A 19,032-nucleotide genomic window follows, 5' to 3' on the forward strand; every position below is an offset into this window, starting at 1 on the left:
ATTTTAGAGAAGTACCAACAGAAGTGGGATCAATATTCAGATCTTCCCTCTAATGCCTGACTTGTTCAATTCTTACTGGTCGTTTGGAAATGCTCTCAAACTTCAAGGTTTTATAAGGTTATTATAACTCTGTAGCATCGAAAATGACACATGCGACATGCATGGAGTGTGACTCAAACTGCACAGAACCCTTTGCTCTCTCAGATTAATCCACAATCTGAAGCAAGCCATGTTGTTGTAATTAATATCATTATCTAGCAAGCCTCAAAACATCATCAGGCAATGTAGCCAGCTGACTAACATACAATAGGCTGAGGACGGTTCTTATTTCATGGATCTTTAAGCAGTATTCACTGTTTCACATTTGGAAGGATGAGCAGCATGTAACCCTTAATTGGTTTCAACACCTTAATAAGTCAAAGACGTTCAAGACCGATAATCACATTAAATAGTCCAATTTATCTAAAAAGTCAATTGCAAAGTGAAAAACTCTCTTTCTTTAGGAATGCATTATGCTGCGAGGATGTCAGAGTAAATTAAATTCCCCTCTGCACACTAAAGCATCAATTTCCTTATGGTAATTATCTGCTGGAATAGACGTGTCACTAGAAGGAGTCAGGCATGCTTGACATTTAGCCTTTTTATGGAGCGGCGATGAGTAAAAATTAAGATGAGGAAAAGGAAATTAATCTGCAGCCCGGGCAAGCATTGAGAGATCCTGGAGGATAGTGGCTGAATCAATCATGGTGTTTGTGAGCCTGTTTTGAAAAGGACCCAGTGATGAGATTCAGACCACAGGCTGGAAAATCTAAGCTGGAGGAGGAGGAGGAGGTTTTTAGCAAATAGAGTTATGATTGCTATGAGAAGTCTTACGTAGTCCTGTTGGTCTTAAACACAAAGTAAATTGGTTGCTATACAGTGAGGCCGTCTCACTCTCAAGATTATTACCACTGTCGTGTTGTACGCTGAATATGTATTGTACCATCAGGTGAAATAAATACTGGAAACATGGCTGCAGACAGCCACATTATTAGGGGTTAAATAGTGAGCTTTAAAAGGTGCCGTTGTCCTCTGCAATTTCATGCATTTGTACGCTAAGCTAAGCAGTTAAGAGAGTCCTGCTATCTAACTGTGCAAGAAAGCCAAGGAGTTAATTACCTAACATGTTCCTCAACTTTCTAGTGTCTTTCAAAAGTCATAAAATTAATGCAAAACAACAGTAATTACAACTGAAAAGGCTCGCTTTAACAAAACTAACAGCTGTTCTTTAGCATAAGTTGTTTAGCATAATAATCTGTGGCTGTTAGACATCAATCACCAACAGAGCCGTGAGCTGATATCGTGCCAAAAGGAAGGGTGCTGCCTCTAGATTCACTGGAGTCGCAGCAGCATAAAGGAAAAGGGATAAATCTTAACCTTTCCATGCACATAATTCACTTTACTTACCAATTTTCTCAGCGATGCATTAACTGGTAACATCTTTTAAAAAAAGAGAGAGAGAGATTGCACTTACTGCACTTAATAATGCTCTGTTACTTTGACAACTATGGTGGAAGTTGTGCAGTTCTTCGTATGTGATGGGTTTGATGGAGAGCTGATATCATATTTCTCGCTGTGTAAAGACTGCTTTGGACAAATATCAGCATGAAACAGGACTGATGGAGTTCAAAGGCAGTTTAGGGTCATTAAACAAGACACAATGGATGATATTTGCAGACTTGCCTACATTTCTTTTCAGTCTATATTTGGGAGTCAAATGTGTCTGTCCAGAGGTCAGGGGCCTACGTGTGAGGGTAATGTTTTTTTTCATGCTTTCGCTTGGGCCAGCGAGCTGCTGCTGTTCTGTGGTGAAGTTAGCAGCATTAAAGCAATAAGTAACTTTTGCCTCCAAAATCTTCATGTCAAAAATTAGGACTTTCTAGGCTTCTCAGTTTAAAAACGTTTTTTTTTTTTTTTTTTGGATTATTTTTAATTTAAATCTCTTTTGAGTGCCCTCACTTTTGGAAGTGCAATAATAAATAGCTAAATAAAACACAAATGACACTAAATATACAATAATTAAAAAGAAAAGATGCATGTATTAGTGATCACACAACCCAAAGTCCTCACATGTATCAACTTTGTGCTTAAGTACAAAATCCTCATGAAATGTAAATCTAAACAAAGTATAGATGAAGAGGAACAGGAAAACCATCTCATCCCTATTTCCTGTCTAAGCGTCAAGCTGCACTAACCGCAGACATAAAGCTATTGCTGCCAGGCACATCATAATAATGTCAATGTGCATTACAGTCGCATCTACAGAAATCTAAGCGATGTATATACTGAAGCCCACAGACAGCATTTTGAATGCAGATTAGCCTGTTTAGTCATAATGGATCTGTAAAGCTGCCGTAATTTGTATACTGTTAAAAACGTAACGATAACGCTAAAAATCCTGACTTTCCTCAATATTTCGCCCCTCTCTTTGCCCTTCATGACAGACGCACACACACACACATAGAGTAAACGAGCAAGCAAGCGAGTCAGTGAGAGAGAGCAAATATTTAAGAGGACAATGCAACGCACTCACTACCCAGAGTTAGAAAACCACTCATCTAAATCAGGGAAATTATGATAATGGGGCATCTCATTATTCTTTAACTCACTCTGAATAACTCACTGACATCACATCATCGTAGATGTATTCATATAAACAGATTGGATGGCGTGAATAGGAAGCTGACACCTTCGAGCCCTCTCTCATCTCGTTTGTCTAAAGTCTTGCTGTGGCGCTCGTGCGCCAGACAGGAAGCACGGGTCTCATGAAGGGGTTGCAGGGAGCCACGGCGGTCACCGTTCTGGACAGGGGCGCTGTGTGCCTGAAAACAGAAGTTCCAAGTTCTTCGAATGCTCTGTGAAAAGATGTAATGATATCTGTGAGTCACTGAATTACACGTTGTTTTAGATGACACAAAAATCTAAGAACCTAACGCTAATCTTCGTAGTGAAACACCGAGCAGCTAAGGCTGCTGCAGACTGACAGAAAAAAAAACCCCTCAGGCACTTCTGTTATGAGTGAGCGTTAGTAAGCAAAAATCCCGGGGATGTCTGACCGTTGTAGCAGACAGTTAATCAATCCAAGAGCTTGTCTTTTTTTTCTGTTTTGGGGGAAAAAAATGGGAGGCCAAGCCTAATCAGCAGAGGAAACAGATCGCAGGGGGGTGTCAGGCACCAGGAAAATGGATCTGGGTTGTGAAAAACCACCATTACCACGAGCTGCTCTGGATTCAGCCATCTGGAGATGCCTGCTCCAAAAGCCGGTAAAGTTCGCTAAACTGGGGCCCAACTAGGAAACAGGTTTGCACATCCTTAACAGACAGCCAACACTCCCAGAGTGGAGCCATGCCAGTTAAGGGGCTCGCTCGTGTCAACGCACATATTTTCAGTGTTGCACTGGGAATTAAACACCTTAAGATTTCCTTTTTAAATAAACCTTTTCAGTTTCTTTTGATGAAATTTGCTCAATTTTAGAAAATCATTGGTGAAATCCTCCCCTACAACACATATAACATCTCTCAAATTCCTACCTGTCTGTCTTTAGGAATGACGGCCATTGTTTTTAATCTGTTTTTTAACATTTCCAATTACTGAAGCCTTTTCCAGCTGACCATTAACCTGCACCTCACCTGCCCACTCATGCAAAAAATAAGGTATACTAAGCTTTTAAGCAATGCCACTCAAATATGTACAGCACCCAAAAAAAGATAAAGTTCAACAACAAATCAAATTAAAAAGTAGGAGCATTAGAAAACAGTGATTATTCAGGATTTATATTATTTCTCTTAGCTGTTTTGTTGACACTGTTTTTATCTTGTCTGCCCATTTCCCTAAAACAGTGTCCGCTCTTTTAGTTTTACTAATTTCATGCTCTTTGGTTTATTTTTCTCCAGACTGCGCGCATGTTTATGCATATTTTTTGCATTTTGCTTGGCTCTGTGGTGTAGTGGTTAACACGTGCACCCCACATCTAAAAGGTCCCCAGTTTGACTCTTAGGGGTGATACAAACTTAACCTCAGGAGTTAGTGTGCTCCCAGTGCCAGTCTCAAGCCCAAATAAAGGCATCTGCTCTGGCTACACTTTGATATATAAGGTAAGCTGAAAGTATTGTCATTTCTGTGTATTTCTGCCACTGTGGCGAGTTGTAGTCACATTTTCATAGACACCAGTAAATACTGGGCACCTGTATGGTGAAGTTAAGAGTGCAACCTCATGTCTATGGATTGCATTAGACCGCCCTCTAGTGGAGAATTGTGATGTTTGCTTTTTTTGTCTAACTGGATAAAATGCTGGGAGAAAGAAATATCAAGGTGTGCAAAATAGTAAAATGATAAACTCAATCAACCCACAAATTTATGACTTACTTATTTCACAAGATGACAAGATAAACAATACAGACTATATATTATATACTTTTTTTAAATGTCATATTTTATAGGACATAATCAGTTAGCAATAACAACGGAATATGATTAAGTCTGTGAATATATTGAGTTATCAGAGTTTCATTCAGACTCACCCAGATGAGCTTGCAGAAATTGCAGGAGCAGCAGAGTCAGCATAGGCAGCCATGCCTGTGTAGCCAGGGATGGTGGTTCGGCTGGCACAAGGAAAAGATATTACAGACACTGTATCTTGTAAATGAGACACAGTTAGACAAAAAAACACACAATTTTTTACACCTGACATGTAAAAAAATTGTGAAAAATACTTTGTGCTTAACAAACAGTTCTAGAAAAACCACAATGAATGTAAGTGTGTGTGTGCGTGTGTGTGTGTGTGTGTGTGTGTGTACTGGGTGCAGTTTTCTGAGAGGGATAGATGGCATTCAACCCATCAGGTCTGCATGTTTTTGCTTCTGGTTCATTTTTGTTTTATCCTGAATGAGGACGACCACCACCTGCCACCTCGCCATACTGATCTTTAGTGCTTAAAGTTGAGATTTCAACAACAAAATCAGAAAACAGACTGACAGCATGACAGTATCTTGGTCCCGTTTCCAAGCTACCTTGATCCTTGCATCACTTTTCAGCACTCTACAAAGCCCCAACAGGCAGTTTCAGCCTGGAAACAATACAGGAAGCTAAAAAAAAAAGAGCAAAATAAAAGCATTCAGAGCAGCAGATAAAAAAATAAAACCGTAGACACTTCTAAATGTCAGCGCCATGCACATGACTGATCATTTAGATTAGAATTCCCTACAAGGTGAAATCTGGTGAGATCTGGAATGTCTTATTTCCACTTGTTGAACTGCAGCCTGCACGGAGGCTGCTATCTGTGAGACCCCACGAGAAACACCTTAAAATGCAAGCATATCGGAAAAATGTGACGCTCCCTGCTTGTTGGCTTTCCAACTGATGGTGCAGCAACGATTCCACAGAGGAGCCACACTTCAACTTGGAAAAAAAAAATCAATCCTAACTTGACATGCACAGCATGCATAACAAGTTAGGACTTGCTCTCCTCCCTGTCTGTGCGGACATTTTAACAGATGATGGCTAAAGACGGGCAGAGTGCTGCAGATGACTCGCTCACAGGAAAGCAGAGAACAAAGCAAACACCTGTCAACAAGGTGGACGTTTTTTTCAGCCTGGCCAATAGGAATACACTTGTGCAAATTGACTAACTACGTTTGAAATAAACCAATTAAAATGCTCTTGTGGTTATTTGTTGAAGCTTCAGCCTTGTTTAGATGAACTTCATAATTATTCTAAAAGTGTTATACCGGTCCATCGATAAATAAGAAACACACTAACACAGGTCTTCACAGTCTAAGTCCACTTTGTTTTTAGAATAATTTCCATTAAAAAAACCTCTGCTTTTTTCCACATGCCGCGCTCTTTATGTGTACAATGACAGTGAGTCTCACCGTGCTGTCGGCATGCGTGGAGGAACGACGCTCCTCTTTACTGTCAGTGGGTGGAAGTCTTCATCCATGTTGTCAATGTTATCCATGTTCTCAGAGCCGACGGTGCCACTGCACATACACGAGAGCCCACTCAGTAATGAACGCGAAGGTCAGTGCTCAGAGAAAATATGCAGAGTAGCTGGATTCAAACAAAATACTGCGCCGCTAAGAAAATAGCTGGATCAAAACATGATCACCTAAAACATTTTCTTTTTAAAGTTGCTCAGTGTTTCATGGTAGCAGCAGGTTAAAGACATCATGAAGCAGAATAAATGTGGCAGGTATTAAAGAGCTAAAGGACCCCAAGATTTTGTACAGTACTCTGTGTGGTGGCAGCTCAAACATAAAATACTCACGTGTACAGAGGGATCTGACCTGATCTTGGATATGTACTGCAGCTGAACAAACCAAAAAAACAGGAAGGTGTGTGACAAATTTGCATCATAAAAGGGACTAAAAGAGAAAATGAGCTCCCACTGATGAACGAAATCTTACAAAGATATTGGTTTTTTGGCATCATTCCTCAGTCGAAGCTGACGCCTGTTCCACTCAGCTCCTACAGACTTAGAAAGAACGGAAACAATCACCGCTTCATCACAATTTACCGATCTACAGATCACCTTTATTTTAACACTATAGGTACAACACATGTGCAGCAGTGTTTATGTTTTAACCCCTAAACTAAAGCATCAAACACTAAAATCTTTACCGCACTCATGTGAAGCAAGGATAGGCCTGCGAGTATTTTTCTTATTCTAACTGATCCCACAAAAAGACTAACGATGGGGTTTTCAGCTACTGTGAAACAGCAGTCCAATATGAGACTGGCTCAAAAATAAACTGGAGTGCATGTGTTCACTGTAATGAAGGAACATGTTACCCCAGTGCTACAGTGTGGCTCACCAGGGTGTGTTCAGTCATGTTTGCTGGCGGGGTGCTACACAAACTGGATCAATGCGGTGGGAAAAAAGAAAATGCACACACACACACACACATATATATATATACACAGTCAAAACACTGCAGAGAAAGTGAGACACAGCGAGGGAGTTTGTCTGTTCCTTTGGATGTCATGTTTTATAGGATGTAAAAAAACTGAAATGTCAGAAATTTGGGGCATGCTATAAAATTAATTTGTTAGATCAAGTAGCTGCTGGATGTAGCAGCATCCACGGCATCAATGCCAGACAGGAGAACCAGATTTATTTTGGCCTTTTCACGTAAAGGAGAGAAATACAGAAATAAAGAAATATTAAGCTGCATATCTGCTTCTTTCAGTCTCCCTGCTGCACACACTGTATGCCACAAGGTCAAGACTGACAGGTAATGAACTGCATTTCTTCATCACATTTATCACTTATCACTAAAACCAAATACAAAATATTAGCACACCTATGCATGGGTTATTATGAAAATTGCCTTTGAGAAACAATAACCATCCAAAAATCCAATTTCCCTCAGTTGTGTGAATGATCTAAACCCCCAGAAGCCCTCTGCTGGGGCCAAGAAAACAGAGCTCATGCCTCGGCAGTGATTGCCAACATGCAAACACTCTCCATGGCTCACCTGCCACAGCTGAGGTCGGCTGTTGTAGCGCCTCAGTGAGGCACGCTCACTCACTGGGTCTGCCAGTTTCTCCAGGGTTGCTTCTGGTGCCTCCAAGTGCCGCGGTACCTTTGCAATCCATCCAGCGTCCTCATAACTCCTGCAGAGAAATTAGGACTTCTGACCATTAGACACGTGGACCGAGTGCCTTGAGTGCAATTGATTAACTTGATTCCCGAAAGTTATTTGCTTTAATTTGAATTCTTAACCAGCCTCCTTCATTGCACAAAATATATTAGACAGCTTATTAACTGGGGAGCCGATTCTTCCCCGAGGCTTTAAGCAAGGCTACAGTTCATTTGCATGATTTCATTAAAGAGTAATTAATACAACAAGAGGACGCATTGTTCCCTGATGACATCAACGGAGCACAAAATCAAACCTATTCCCTCCCGATAACCCTCAAAGCAACCACATCGTGTGTGGACTTCGCATATCAGTAATCAGGAGGTAAGCTTTGTTCAATGTTATTGTTATTGAAAGGAGACAATTAAAGGTGCCTGTGTTCTGACCTCTGTGTTGCAGAAGTGTATCTGAAGTGTCGAACTGCCGGTGAGATATCCCGCCCGACTCCTGGATCCTTAAAAAGCAATATCAGAAGATTTATCAGTATTGTGTTCAACTGGAAATCATGAGGCTCACGCATGTATTTTTAACACATCTAATGATGAGTGTAGGTTTTATTTTTTTACCTGTTATTATTAATATAATTATACTCAACATTATTGAAAACCATTATTTTAAAAAATGCTATTAAAAACCATAATTTCTCACTTAAATTCTCACCTGGCATCAGACCATTAATTAGCGATTAGGCACCAGCCAAATGATCTTTCAAATTACCCCTGATAAATGCAGAAAATCTGACACAATCTGTGAAAATTCATTTGAGCTCAGATTCATCACGTAAACATAAATGGATAATGAGGCTCATCCTACGGGGGTCAATGACGTCTGAATCAAAATTTATGGAAATCCATCCAGTAGTGCTCGAGATCTTTCAGTCGTGACCAACAAACAGGCTGTAATTACCACCCCTAAAGCTGAGTGTGCCTAAAAGCACAAAATATCAGGATGTTCTCTTAATGACTAATGCACAACAAAGACACGCAAATTCCTATATTCACTCCAAAGTGCATCCGAGCGAGTCAATCGCAGTATTTGACGTTTTTACACATCAGCGGGCAGCATTCAGATTCTATTGGTTTTGCAGCTTTGTGCATAAAAGAACGAGGCGTGTAGACACAGCGCTGAAAACACAGCAAAACCAGAGGAATAACAAATGCAAAGCAAAAGTAAACTGGCTTTTCCTCCTTTAGTTAAAGAGGGAGATGAAATAAGAGTATAAAGTAGACTCCACCAAAAAAACATTCTAGCTACCACCTAATTCAGAGCCAACTAATTTCGGTCACATGTGTAGAAATGGGACAACATCCTTCTTTCTACAAAGAATGGTGGCTGCCTGGTGACCACATTAAATTGTTTTACATGCAACTTGCGGTGACCAAATGATTGCTCAGAGCTTGAGGCCGTTGCACACTCATGACAACTTTTGATTGCAAGGCGATTGCGAAGATCACCAGATAGAAGGCAACCTCTGTTATCAGTCTGCACGAGCACAACTCCAGGGGACTCGACTCAACTGGCTGCCAGCTGGTTGTATTCTGGTTATCTTCCTCTTGAACAAGAAGGTTGCAAATTTAACAGTTAAATATACATTTCTGTTCATTGTGTATTTATTTCTATGCAGACACTATAAGCTATGTTATGTCAAAAGTTTATTACACTTAATTTCTGTGTTATCAGAAACAGACTGCATGTAACTGCCAACTTCACCCCACTCTATCACAGACTGATAGCGGACTGATAGCGGACTGGCTCATCTTATGTCAACATTTATGGAAAGTGTAATATGGCAGAAGTGAGATAAGTTTATCTTATTGGATAAAACAGATACTGACAAAGTTTAACTCTGAGGACCTAACTTGCAACACCTGTTGTAATACTCAGCATATCACAAAATGTAAAAAAATAAATAAAAATGCAATAACATCGAATAATGAGGGAAGTCTTTTGATAATATTGTATCTTGAACTTTCTCGTGAGTCCCAGCTTCCAGTATAAAGGACTGTTTGAACTAATTATAGCATATATATATCATTTTAGCTAGAAGAAGTATGTGGAGGATGTTACATTACTATATTTGCAAAAGGAAAAAAAGCTAGCACAATGCAGTACAGGAGAGGAAAGAAGACTAAAAGGCTTATCGTGGTGGATTCAGCTCTGGCTGACTGCTCGGATCATCTGTTTGGGATGTCTGCAGTGTTGCAAAAGCCTGTGTTCCCAATAGAGAAGTTGCAGCGTGCCCTCTTGTGGACATCAGGGTGTTTCTATCATCATCTGCTGTAAACTGACTTAGATCAGCAAATAACTAATAAGCCAATATCAGTTGTTTGCCGATCTAAGCAGATAACATCAGCTGTTTGGAATCTGCTGTCTGATATAATTATTTTTTTTACTCATCCTGCAGTATTTTCTGCGCTGTTCCAATTATTTTGTTGTAGATATCAGGGATCGTATTGAAAACTAATATGTGAATATGTGTGACCTTGAGTGTTGCTACTAGCAGATACATAAAAGAGAAGATGATTCAATAAAACATTGATAAAACACTATCATCATGAATCTGTCACCCTGGAGCTTTTTATATTCTGGCCATCAATCACTGTACTGCCAGAAAAGAGTTGAGAAGGTCCATTGATTTCACTGCGCATGTGTTAACTTCCATACTAAAAATGTATCATCACCACTGTAATCCTGAACTTCACACTACTTAAATACAGGCTTTAATCAAGTCTCTATTCACTGAACAAAATACCTATCTGCAATAACTGAGCACTGCGAGACCTCTCTTAAACAACAATAATGTGTGTCAAGGTAATTATGGACATTTCAATTAGCAGTTTCAGAAACAAAATAATAAAGCAAGGTTATGTCCTCAAAGTGAAAACCTGCCCACATAATAAGCAGTATGTGAGGTGTGATGAGGCTGTAAGTGAGGTACGCATTTCTGATTTAATACTTAATATGTGCTTGTGTTATGATAGGAAAGTGATTAATGCAGCAGTTGTGATGAAGTGTAATGATAGTAAGAAAGCCACCAGCATTAGTTCAACCAAAATGTTTCCAGCGTCTGCACTGTAGTAAGATTTAGTATATAAATCAACAAAACTTTAATGTGCTCAGAGGAAAAACTGAAGAGGGAAAACTGATGAATTGTTAATGTGTGAAGTCTTTCATTTCTCATTTGGGCAAAAACAAGCAAATTGAAGATGTCACACCGTTGCACTTCAGTACAGAAACCAGTTCAGTCAGTCATCACTCACCTGATTTCCAGGATGTGTATCAGGCAGATTGTTACTGATCATCACTGTTGCTGGTGTCCTCAGTGACTGAGGCTGAATTTTAACAAGATCACTTGAACCTTAGGATGACACAACAACAATACATTCTCTGACAAATTGTGAACTATAACTATGCACAGCAGTATCTGCCCTCAAGGTCAAATTACCCTGCAAGCAGGCCCTGGAGCAACAAACAGCCATGGTCCCAGCTGACCAGCTCCGAGTCTGGATGTGTATGTGCCTCTAATTACCCATCAGGCACAGAGCACACAACAGACTACAAATGCCAGCTTAAGCTTAATTATACAGTATTTAGCCTGGAGATGTACATACCAACTAGCTATTACCAATGCTCTTTAGTAGCTGCTCCAGGTATTTTATGCTTTGGGTTGTTGTAATAATTTAATTGCAGAATAACTTTTATATATGTTATAAAACCATATTATGACATGAAATGAGCTGAGCTGTTGTTTCAAAAGCTAGCTCTGGCAGTTAGCGCTGCTAGCAGTTTTAAGTCCGTTAGTAAACAAAAGGTTTTCATTAATATTTGCATATTTACTGTAAAAATGTAATGGGAGCTTAAATGCCAAAAAGAGAGAGAGTGAATGAAACAAATTTAACTTACAGTGGAAAGTACTGCGCTAAGAAAATGATGAGCCAAGCAATATTTGTTTAGAGCTAGCCAATGCTAGCTAAAAAAAAAAAAAAAGCAGCAATATTTAGCTTAAAGTAATGTAATGTTTAATATTTTATGAAACAAAAAGCTTACTAGCTAATAATTTTTAGGGTAACAATAGATACTTCTGCCTTTAGAGCTGCCTAAATTGTTCCGGCACAGATTGAGCAAGGTGCTAGAAACATTATTGATGGCCATGTTGACAGTTGCTGCAGATTTGTTAGCTGCACATCACTGATGTAAATCTCCCCAAAAGTGCTCTATTGGACTGAGATCTGGTGACTATTGAGACCATTTGTCTACAGTAAACTCAATGTCATGTTCAAAGAACCAGTTCAAGATTACCTGAGCTTTGGGACAAGGCACATTATCCTGCTAGAGCAGCCATCATAAGATGAGTCGTATTAGTTGAAAAGAGATGAGCATGATCAGCAACAATCCTCACGTAAGGGGCACTAAGTCTGCCAAGAAACACCAGCAGCCTGAGCTGTTGATACAAAATGTAGAGATCCATGCTTTCATGGCATTTACCACGAGTTCTTATTCACCAAGTGTCCAAGTCTGACAACAGTTAGATCAACTTTGACGTTAAATTTCACCAACAGCAGCAAACACAGCAGCTCTTATCGACAGAAAAGGTCAAGATATCCTCAACAATTCACCTCAGTATCACTATCACTGTACAGAAGCTTCACTCACTCATCAGTTGGCATTGGACCCATTCAGAGAGTGTTAAAGCCTCCTCCAGAGTAAATAAAAGTAGACACTTCTCTGACACCTGAGGAAAACAGTGGACTAACAGCAAACACTCACAACAAATGAACAGTAGTTAACTCAGGGGTAAAAACGTAAAACTGAATATTTTATTCATGCATAGCCCTTTTTTAAATGACCAATTTATTGCTAAGTGTTTATATTGTTTTAATGTGCTATAATATAGTGTGTCCAAAAATATCTTTTACACAAACAGTCACGCACAACAGCTGGCTATGGCTTTAACAGGATGCAGTATAATGTTGTTGATTACTCTTGGCTGACTAAACTGTGAAAAGTATAATTAAAAAAAAAACACATAGTTTAAAGAAATAAAACATATTTGTTCTGCAGTGGCCACCACAGTTTGGATTAGGTGCTTGAATTGGGAGGAGAAAGAAAACAAAATTCAGTTGACTGCAATCTACTGCCATCTAGTGGTAAGCTTTTACACACTGTAACTTAAACAACGATTTTTTGTTAAGAATACTCCAATATATTTATTTTTTTCAGTTTCGCTGTAAAACTTGCAATTTTTTTTCTGAAATACTCATACCAGCCTGTGAGACACCAATAAATCACCTTTCTCTCCTATGCTCAGTTTCAATTTAAAGCTACACAAACGCGCTCCTATGTTTTTTAGATGTAATTACAAAATAATCAATGTGTTGACTGGCTGATTAGAGACTTACATTAATGAGCAGTTGAACAGGTGTCTAACATTTTTCGAGTAAAATTGGCTTCCACGCTGAACTTCACGCTGTGCCTTCATGAAGACCACTAATATGAAGTGACCAGAAGGGGGCACTGCAGCACCCAACAGCAGGTAGCTACAGCTAATAATTTGAATCATTGTGGGTTCTTTATGTTTTGTTTGTTTGCTTACTGTTTCTGTAGAGCCTAATATATTAAGATTTTATACATTTATTCATTATTTAACTTATTTTTAGAATTGTTTTTATGAGAATAAAATATCTAGCGTTTTGATCTGTCACCCTGCCGCAGCCATCATCCATAATCATTACAACGAAAACAAGAAGATTGATGAAACAACCTTGAAACTCGACCAGAGAGCGTGGTGATACTGCAGCTTTTCAGCCAAGGGATAATTTACTCTTTAAACAGTTTTTTAATTTGTATTCACAATGCAACAGCTCAGCGGATTTTCCTTTGGGGGGGGGGGGCAAGCTATATATTAAACTGACACTTAATTTTTTCAATTGTTGGTTATTCATTTGGTGCATTGTGAAAAAACAGCTGAGATAATATCTATATATAATATAGTCAAACGTTATGTAATTCCAAACATCGAAGCACAAATTTAAAGGAGCATTTACTCCCATATGAGATAAAGAAAAGCAAAAGGTCTTCATATCTGACAAAATTTCAGCTTGTTTTTTTCCCTCTAGGGGTAGTTGCCCTGTTAGCAATCAAGCCTTTATCACTCAACAATAGATGAACTATCCAATTTCAAGGTTCTGACTTGCACAGTATTTAAAATATGCTTCTGTTTGTTTGTTTTTTACCTCTCAGTCTTGCTCTCAGAGCCGCATGGGGGATCCTCCTGGAGTTCCAGGCCTCGTCCTCGCTCAGGTCTACACATACCACTGAGAAGTTTGGGGTTGTTTGAGGCCTCTCTCTGAAACCGGGAGGGACCCACAGAGCAGAGGGGACATGATCAAAATCTATGAATTTCTTTCGACCTTTGAGGCCCAGGACTACCTCAGCTCCAGCACTCAGCTGACCACAGCAGGGGTCCAACAGGGGGACATCATCTCGCAAAGGAGCCAGGGTGACGCGCTCAGCGGGGGGCTGAAGTCTAAGGGAGCCTACGTGTCCAGTTTTCGGTCTATCTCTCCTACCATCTCGGTGCAAACTGGAGTTCAGCCGCCTGATGACGTGAAGCTCTGAGGAAAAAGGCTCGAAGGGATCCAAAACTGCAGTCATTACTGCCTGGGAGGAAATTCCTTGAAGGCTCCTGTGAGTTTGTGCAGTGAGCGCTCGTTGCCCAGAGACTGGGTTAGTTTCCTGCTCGGATCAAATTACTGACATGTAGACCTGTGTGATGAGCGTGGAGGTGCAGCTTCACATACCTGAGCACATTATTCTGTATTTGTAATAATATAATAAAGCAAAGGTCTAAAAACATCCCATCGTATCCATTCTGGATGCCACACCACACTGATTCACTTCAGGGGAGCTTTCATAACTAATAATGTTCCCTCTGAGCTTCTATATTTTGGCAAGCTACACCTACTAATTTATCACTCTGACCACATAAAAACATTTAGTCAGCCATGCCCTGGAAAAATACTCTACACAAATGTTGTTTTAGTGGCAAATGATAAAGGGAAGACTTGGCCCAGCCTCAGAGTTAGTGAACTATGTGTCTCCTCCTCGGAGAACGCCACATTACTTCTCGTGATTGGTAAGGAGCCGTTTAAACCCCCTCCTTTTGAAAAGTTGCCCGCTTTTCCCTCAAGAAACCACAAGATGGAGCAGTAGAGCCTAGACGTAAGATGAAGCAGAGCAACCCAGTCCCTTTTGAATTCAATGACAGTCCACAAATATCACAGCAAAAAATAAAAGTCTTAGCTGTACTGTCATGATGATGCACTATGAATTCAGAACTACCAAGGTGACCACAAGTCCAACACCGACTTTGACCGAAGTCCCTGAAGACATATTATTAAATTAAATTATTTATTTATTTATTTATTTTTGCTCATGAAGGCTAAACAAGTTGTTTTCCAAGCCTGAAGTGCTTTTAGCACAGAGAGACTTCAAATGTAGGCTCTGTTTTGTTTTTATTTATTTTTATTTTTTTAAAGCCGTCAGTAAACTAAATGAAAATTATGTAAATCACACAGCAACAGCAAAAAGTGTTTTTTACAACGGCTGTAATCTGGTGAATGTGCAGGCTTTGAAAGAGCTGTCTCATATTCACTGAAGCCAAAAAGCACAGGAATACTATGTGCCTCGCTGCCTATTAATTAACCTCCTCGAGTTGTCTGAAATTTAACGTACAAATGTAAATAAATGCCCCACAAATTTACAGGCACGATGGGGCGTGCGTGCTTTATAATGAATACTGAAAGCACCCTGGCTAGGTGGCATCTTTTTTCTTGGGAGAGAACTGATGCTAATGTGTCAGTGGTGGTGATGATGGTGATGCTTGCTGATAGATGATTTTTACTCGGGCTGTCATTAGGAAATGTAAACACCCAAGAGCTGTTGAAAAGGATGTGTTAAAAATAGCCTAATTAGAGTTATTCTGATAACCGACTGGTGAATATGCCCAACTCCCACACAGTGCTCCTCCACAAAAGGAGAGCAGGAATGACACTTGTGAAATCTTCTATGGCTTTCTTTTTGAAATTACTTTTTTTTTGGTATATCACACCATTGTCACAACAGTCTTGTGGCTTGAAGTGTGCAGATTTTCAAGTATTTTGTAGGAATTCAGTTATATGTGGGTCTAGAGGTCCACGTGACTTACTGGAGTTGGATTCCATTCATCCTTCCCTTATGAGAGGTTATAACTACATCACACTGTATTCCTTCCAATGCTTTTGTCTACCAATTATTTCAGAGGGTTTTTTTTTGTTGCTGCAGGATTTTAAATACCAGACTAGGCTTGAGATGACTGTATTATTTTTTTTCCTTTTTTGCAGGGAATCAGATATTTCTGGAGCAAGCAGTCATTACCATCGGAGCAGCCCTTGTTACTGAATCCTGTGTTATTAGTCAGCTTGTCTGCTATTCTCTAGACTCCTCCACAGTCTCAGAAATAATTTAAATCTCACATCTCGCCTGTGGTGCCAGGTCCAATGCTATAGTGCGGCAGCCACTAATTTGCACAGTCTGCATTCATCTGAGAAATAACTGTTGCTCTGGATTAAGAGCCGCTGTTGTCTCCGATGATGCTGTCGCTGCAGAGGGTCATCAAAGCAAACTCCCAAATGTAGCGCTGGCTTTCTGAAGACAATATAGGCCGATGCTGCTCCGGGGTAGCAGAGCCAGTATTTTTGTTAATTAGAGGGTTGAGGGTGAGTCGGTATGACACCTCAGGATCGTATAGGCAGGGCTAGGAGGTGAGGCGGCCACCTGGCACGTGGGGAGCACATCATCACGGGGCGGAGAGGATGCTTTAGAATGGGGGTAGACAGCATCGTTTATCACTGGAAGAAGGAGCTGCAAGAAAATTAAACAGATAAACGCAAAGAGATGAAAGACAGATATTAATGTCTGCATGTGTTCGTATCACTCCCGCATAAAGGTTTGATATATTAGACAGCAATACCTTTGGGGCCACAGCTCATAAAAGTAATTCCTCTATCCAGCCATCTCTGTATGCATGATATGCAATAGAGTTCATACAACAGAGCCCCATCGACGTTTGTTGCATAAAGCATCCGCGGCTGGGATTTCGTCCGTATGTCTTGTAAACTGCTGAAAATGCATGACCATATTTATAGCACAAGGGCCCTAAGTCATAACTCGTGGGTCAAATTCATCACACTGTAAAGGCACTGAATTGATTACTGCCTGTTGACCATGAATGCATTAGATTAGAGGGCAAATTGGCTGCAGTGTAGTCTGTGTCATGCTGTGTGTGGCACCCTCAACCATTTGGAAAAATCCAAACAGAGCGCATAGATGTAGCTCCCACGAGCAGCAGGGGTAGCCATGTCCTCAGAGAGTGGCTGAAGGCTTTATTGTAGCGCTGCTTCCCTGCCCTCGGTTGCTGCAGCTCTCCGCTTGTCACACTCAGTTAGCTCAATGAAGTAATGAATATGCCGCTGTGCATTTTTCATGAGGGAGGTGGGAGTGAAAAATCTGCTCCTTATAATGCTTTTAATATGGAAGTTTTCACACACCCTCTTCCCCCCGCAAAGCCCTCTCCGAGCTATCATGGAGACGCATGAGCATGATGGTTTAATGTTAACATTCCCCAGGGGAGAGTCAGCATAACGCAATGTCACTTTCAGTGATGAATATGGTGACTGCAGCAGACATACAAGCAGCTGTATATTATGACTAAGTTGGGATAACGGTGGCGTCTGCCCTCCTTTGAGAGAAGGCTTTAGCTGCATAGGGGGAAAAAACTGGTGGCCAATTCTGTCACTTGAATGGGTGACTCAGGCACATCATTACAGTAATGAATTAGTTTATCAGGAAGCGCAACCATAAGCTTCCAAAAATGGAGGGCTATTAAGTATTCAAAGATAAATGCAAACGAACACAAGGAATAATCAACAAGTAAATAATTAGGCAAATGATTCCGGCTTGGCATGTTTGCAATTATTTTAAATGAACTATTTAAAATCATTTAACGTACAAGAAAACAAATACCCACGCAGTCGATCTAAATAGTCAAACATTATGCTAACAAAGATGGCGGTACTGATACATCACTGATACTGATACAAACTAAATAAATTATATTAGGACTACAGATCTTTCCTTTTTTCACATTTCTGTCTGGAGAGGCGTTAGACACGAGGATGCAAATGCTGACACCAAAGCAGACAGAAATAACAAAGTCAAACCTTTAATTTGGCTGATACATGAAGTCCAAATGAACAAAGTCCAAATAGCAAATGAAAAAGGGAACAAAAGCTGAGATCCAAAATACACAAGGGGAGCAGAGAGCCATACGGGGAAAACACAAGAGCAAACAGGGAAGGACAACTGATGTCTTGGCAAAGGACAAAGGAAAGGCAGCGCTGTATATATGCTGAGGGCTGACTGAGGGACAAACAGGGCATGTACTACTGTTACAATGTGGATGTTTAGATTACAATGTGGCTTCAAACAGTGGCTTCAAAAAGCTCAGGGTTCAGATAGTTTGTTTCTGAGTGATGCTTCACCCACCTGCCTTTTTGAGGGGCAACGAATCAAATGGCTTACACGGAGGGGGAGGAGTTAAAATGGCAGCTTTCAGACAGTGGATGGACTTGGCTGCACAAAGGCTCACTTTGCAATAAATAAGGATTATAATGAATCGTGTAAATCATGCAAATCTGTGACAGATTTTAATCAATTGAAATTGTTTTTAAACTGCATATTCATATATTTGTGTTTAGGAATAAACATACAAATTGGTGGAATGTTTCAGTACATTTATACAGTATTGTGCAAAAGTCTTGAGGCACCCCTCATTTCTTTATATTGTGTTAGGAAAAATGGGAAATGTGAAAACAGACATAGAAATTGAGTATAGAAGGCAAACACATAGTTTTAATTTAATTAGCTTGAAAGTCAATATTGAGGATGACCACCTTTATTCCTCAATGCAGCCTGAACTCTCTTAGGCAAGCTTTCTTGTCATGTCTTTAAATAATCTTAAGGAATAGCTATCCAAGCTCCTTGCATTACCTTTTAAAAAAAATCAGCACAGCATGTTACTTAATTACGTAATTAGTTACACAACGCGTTACATTATTTTCTTGTTACTCTATGAAATTACTTAAAAGGTACTGTCACAAATAGTTAACAATATAAATCTGAGGCTACAGTGCACACTAACACACATCTCTATACACATGGTAATTCTTTTAGTTTTTAGGTATGGGGACAAAGCAAAGATAAAAACCAGTCCAAAGACACTTTAAAGCAATCGCCACAGTCCTTCTACTTTAGA

The 19,032-nt window shown here is 39.9% G+C and overlaps 1 protein-coding gene across 1 annotated transcript; it reads right to left on the reverse strand.

Annotated features, from left to right (window-relative positions):
• Nucleotides 1-2,131: 2,131 nt before the first annotated feature.
• Nucleotides 2,132-14,352, reverse strand: spmip7 (sperm microtubule inner protein 7). The gene is given in 10 exon segments (XM_084947681.1): nucleotides 2,132-2,769; nucleotides 2,771-2,894; nucleotides 4,560-4,640; nucleotides 5,910-6,017; nucleotides 6,305-6,346; nucleotides 6,444-6,511; nucleotides 7,515-7,653; nucleotides 8,066-8,133; nucleotides 10,940-11,037; nucleotides 13,913-14,352. Coding segments are annotated over 10 exon segments (1,176 nt in total). The 5' UTR covers nucleotides 14,334-14,352; the 3' UTR covers nucleotides 2,132-2,742.
• Between the last annotated feature and the right edge of the window lie 4,680 nt (nucleotides 14,353-19,032).

The sequence above is a fragment of the Perissodus microlepis genome, chromosome 13, assembly GCF_051167445.1.
Source record: "Perissodus microlepis isolate ML-2025 ecotype Zambia chromosome 13, ASM5116744v1, whole genome shotgun sequence".
NCBI classification, from domain to species: Eukaryota; Metazoa; Chordata; class Actinopteri; order Cichliformes; family Cichlidae; genus Perissodus; species Perissodus microlepis.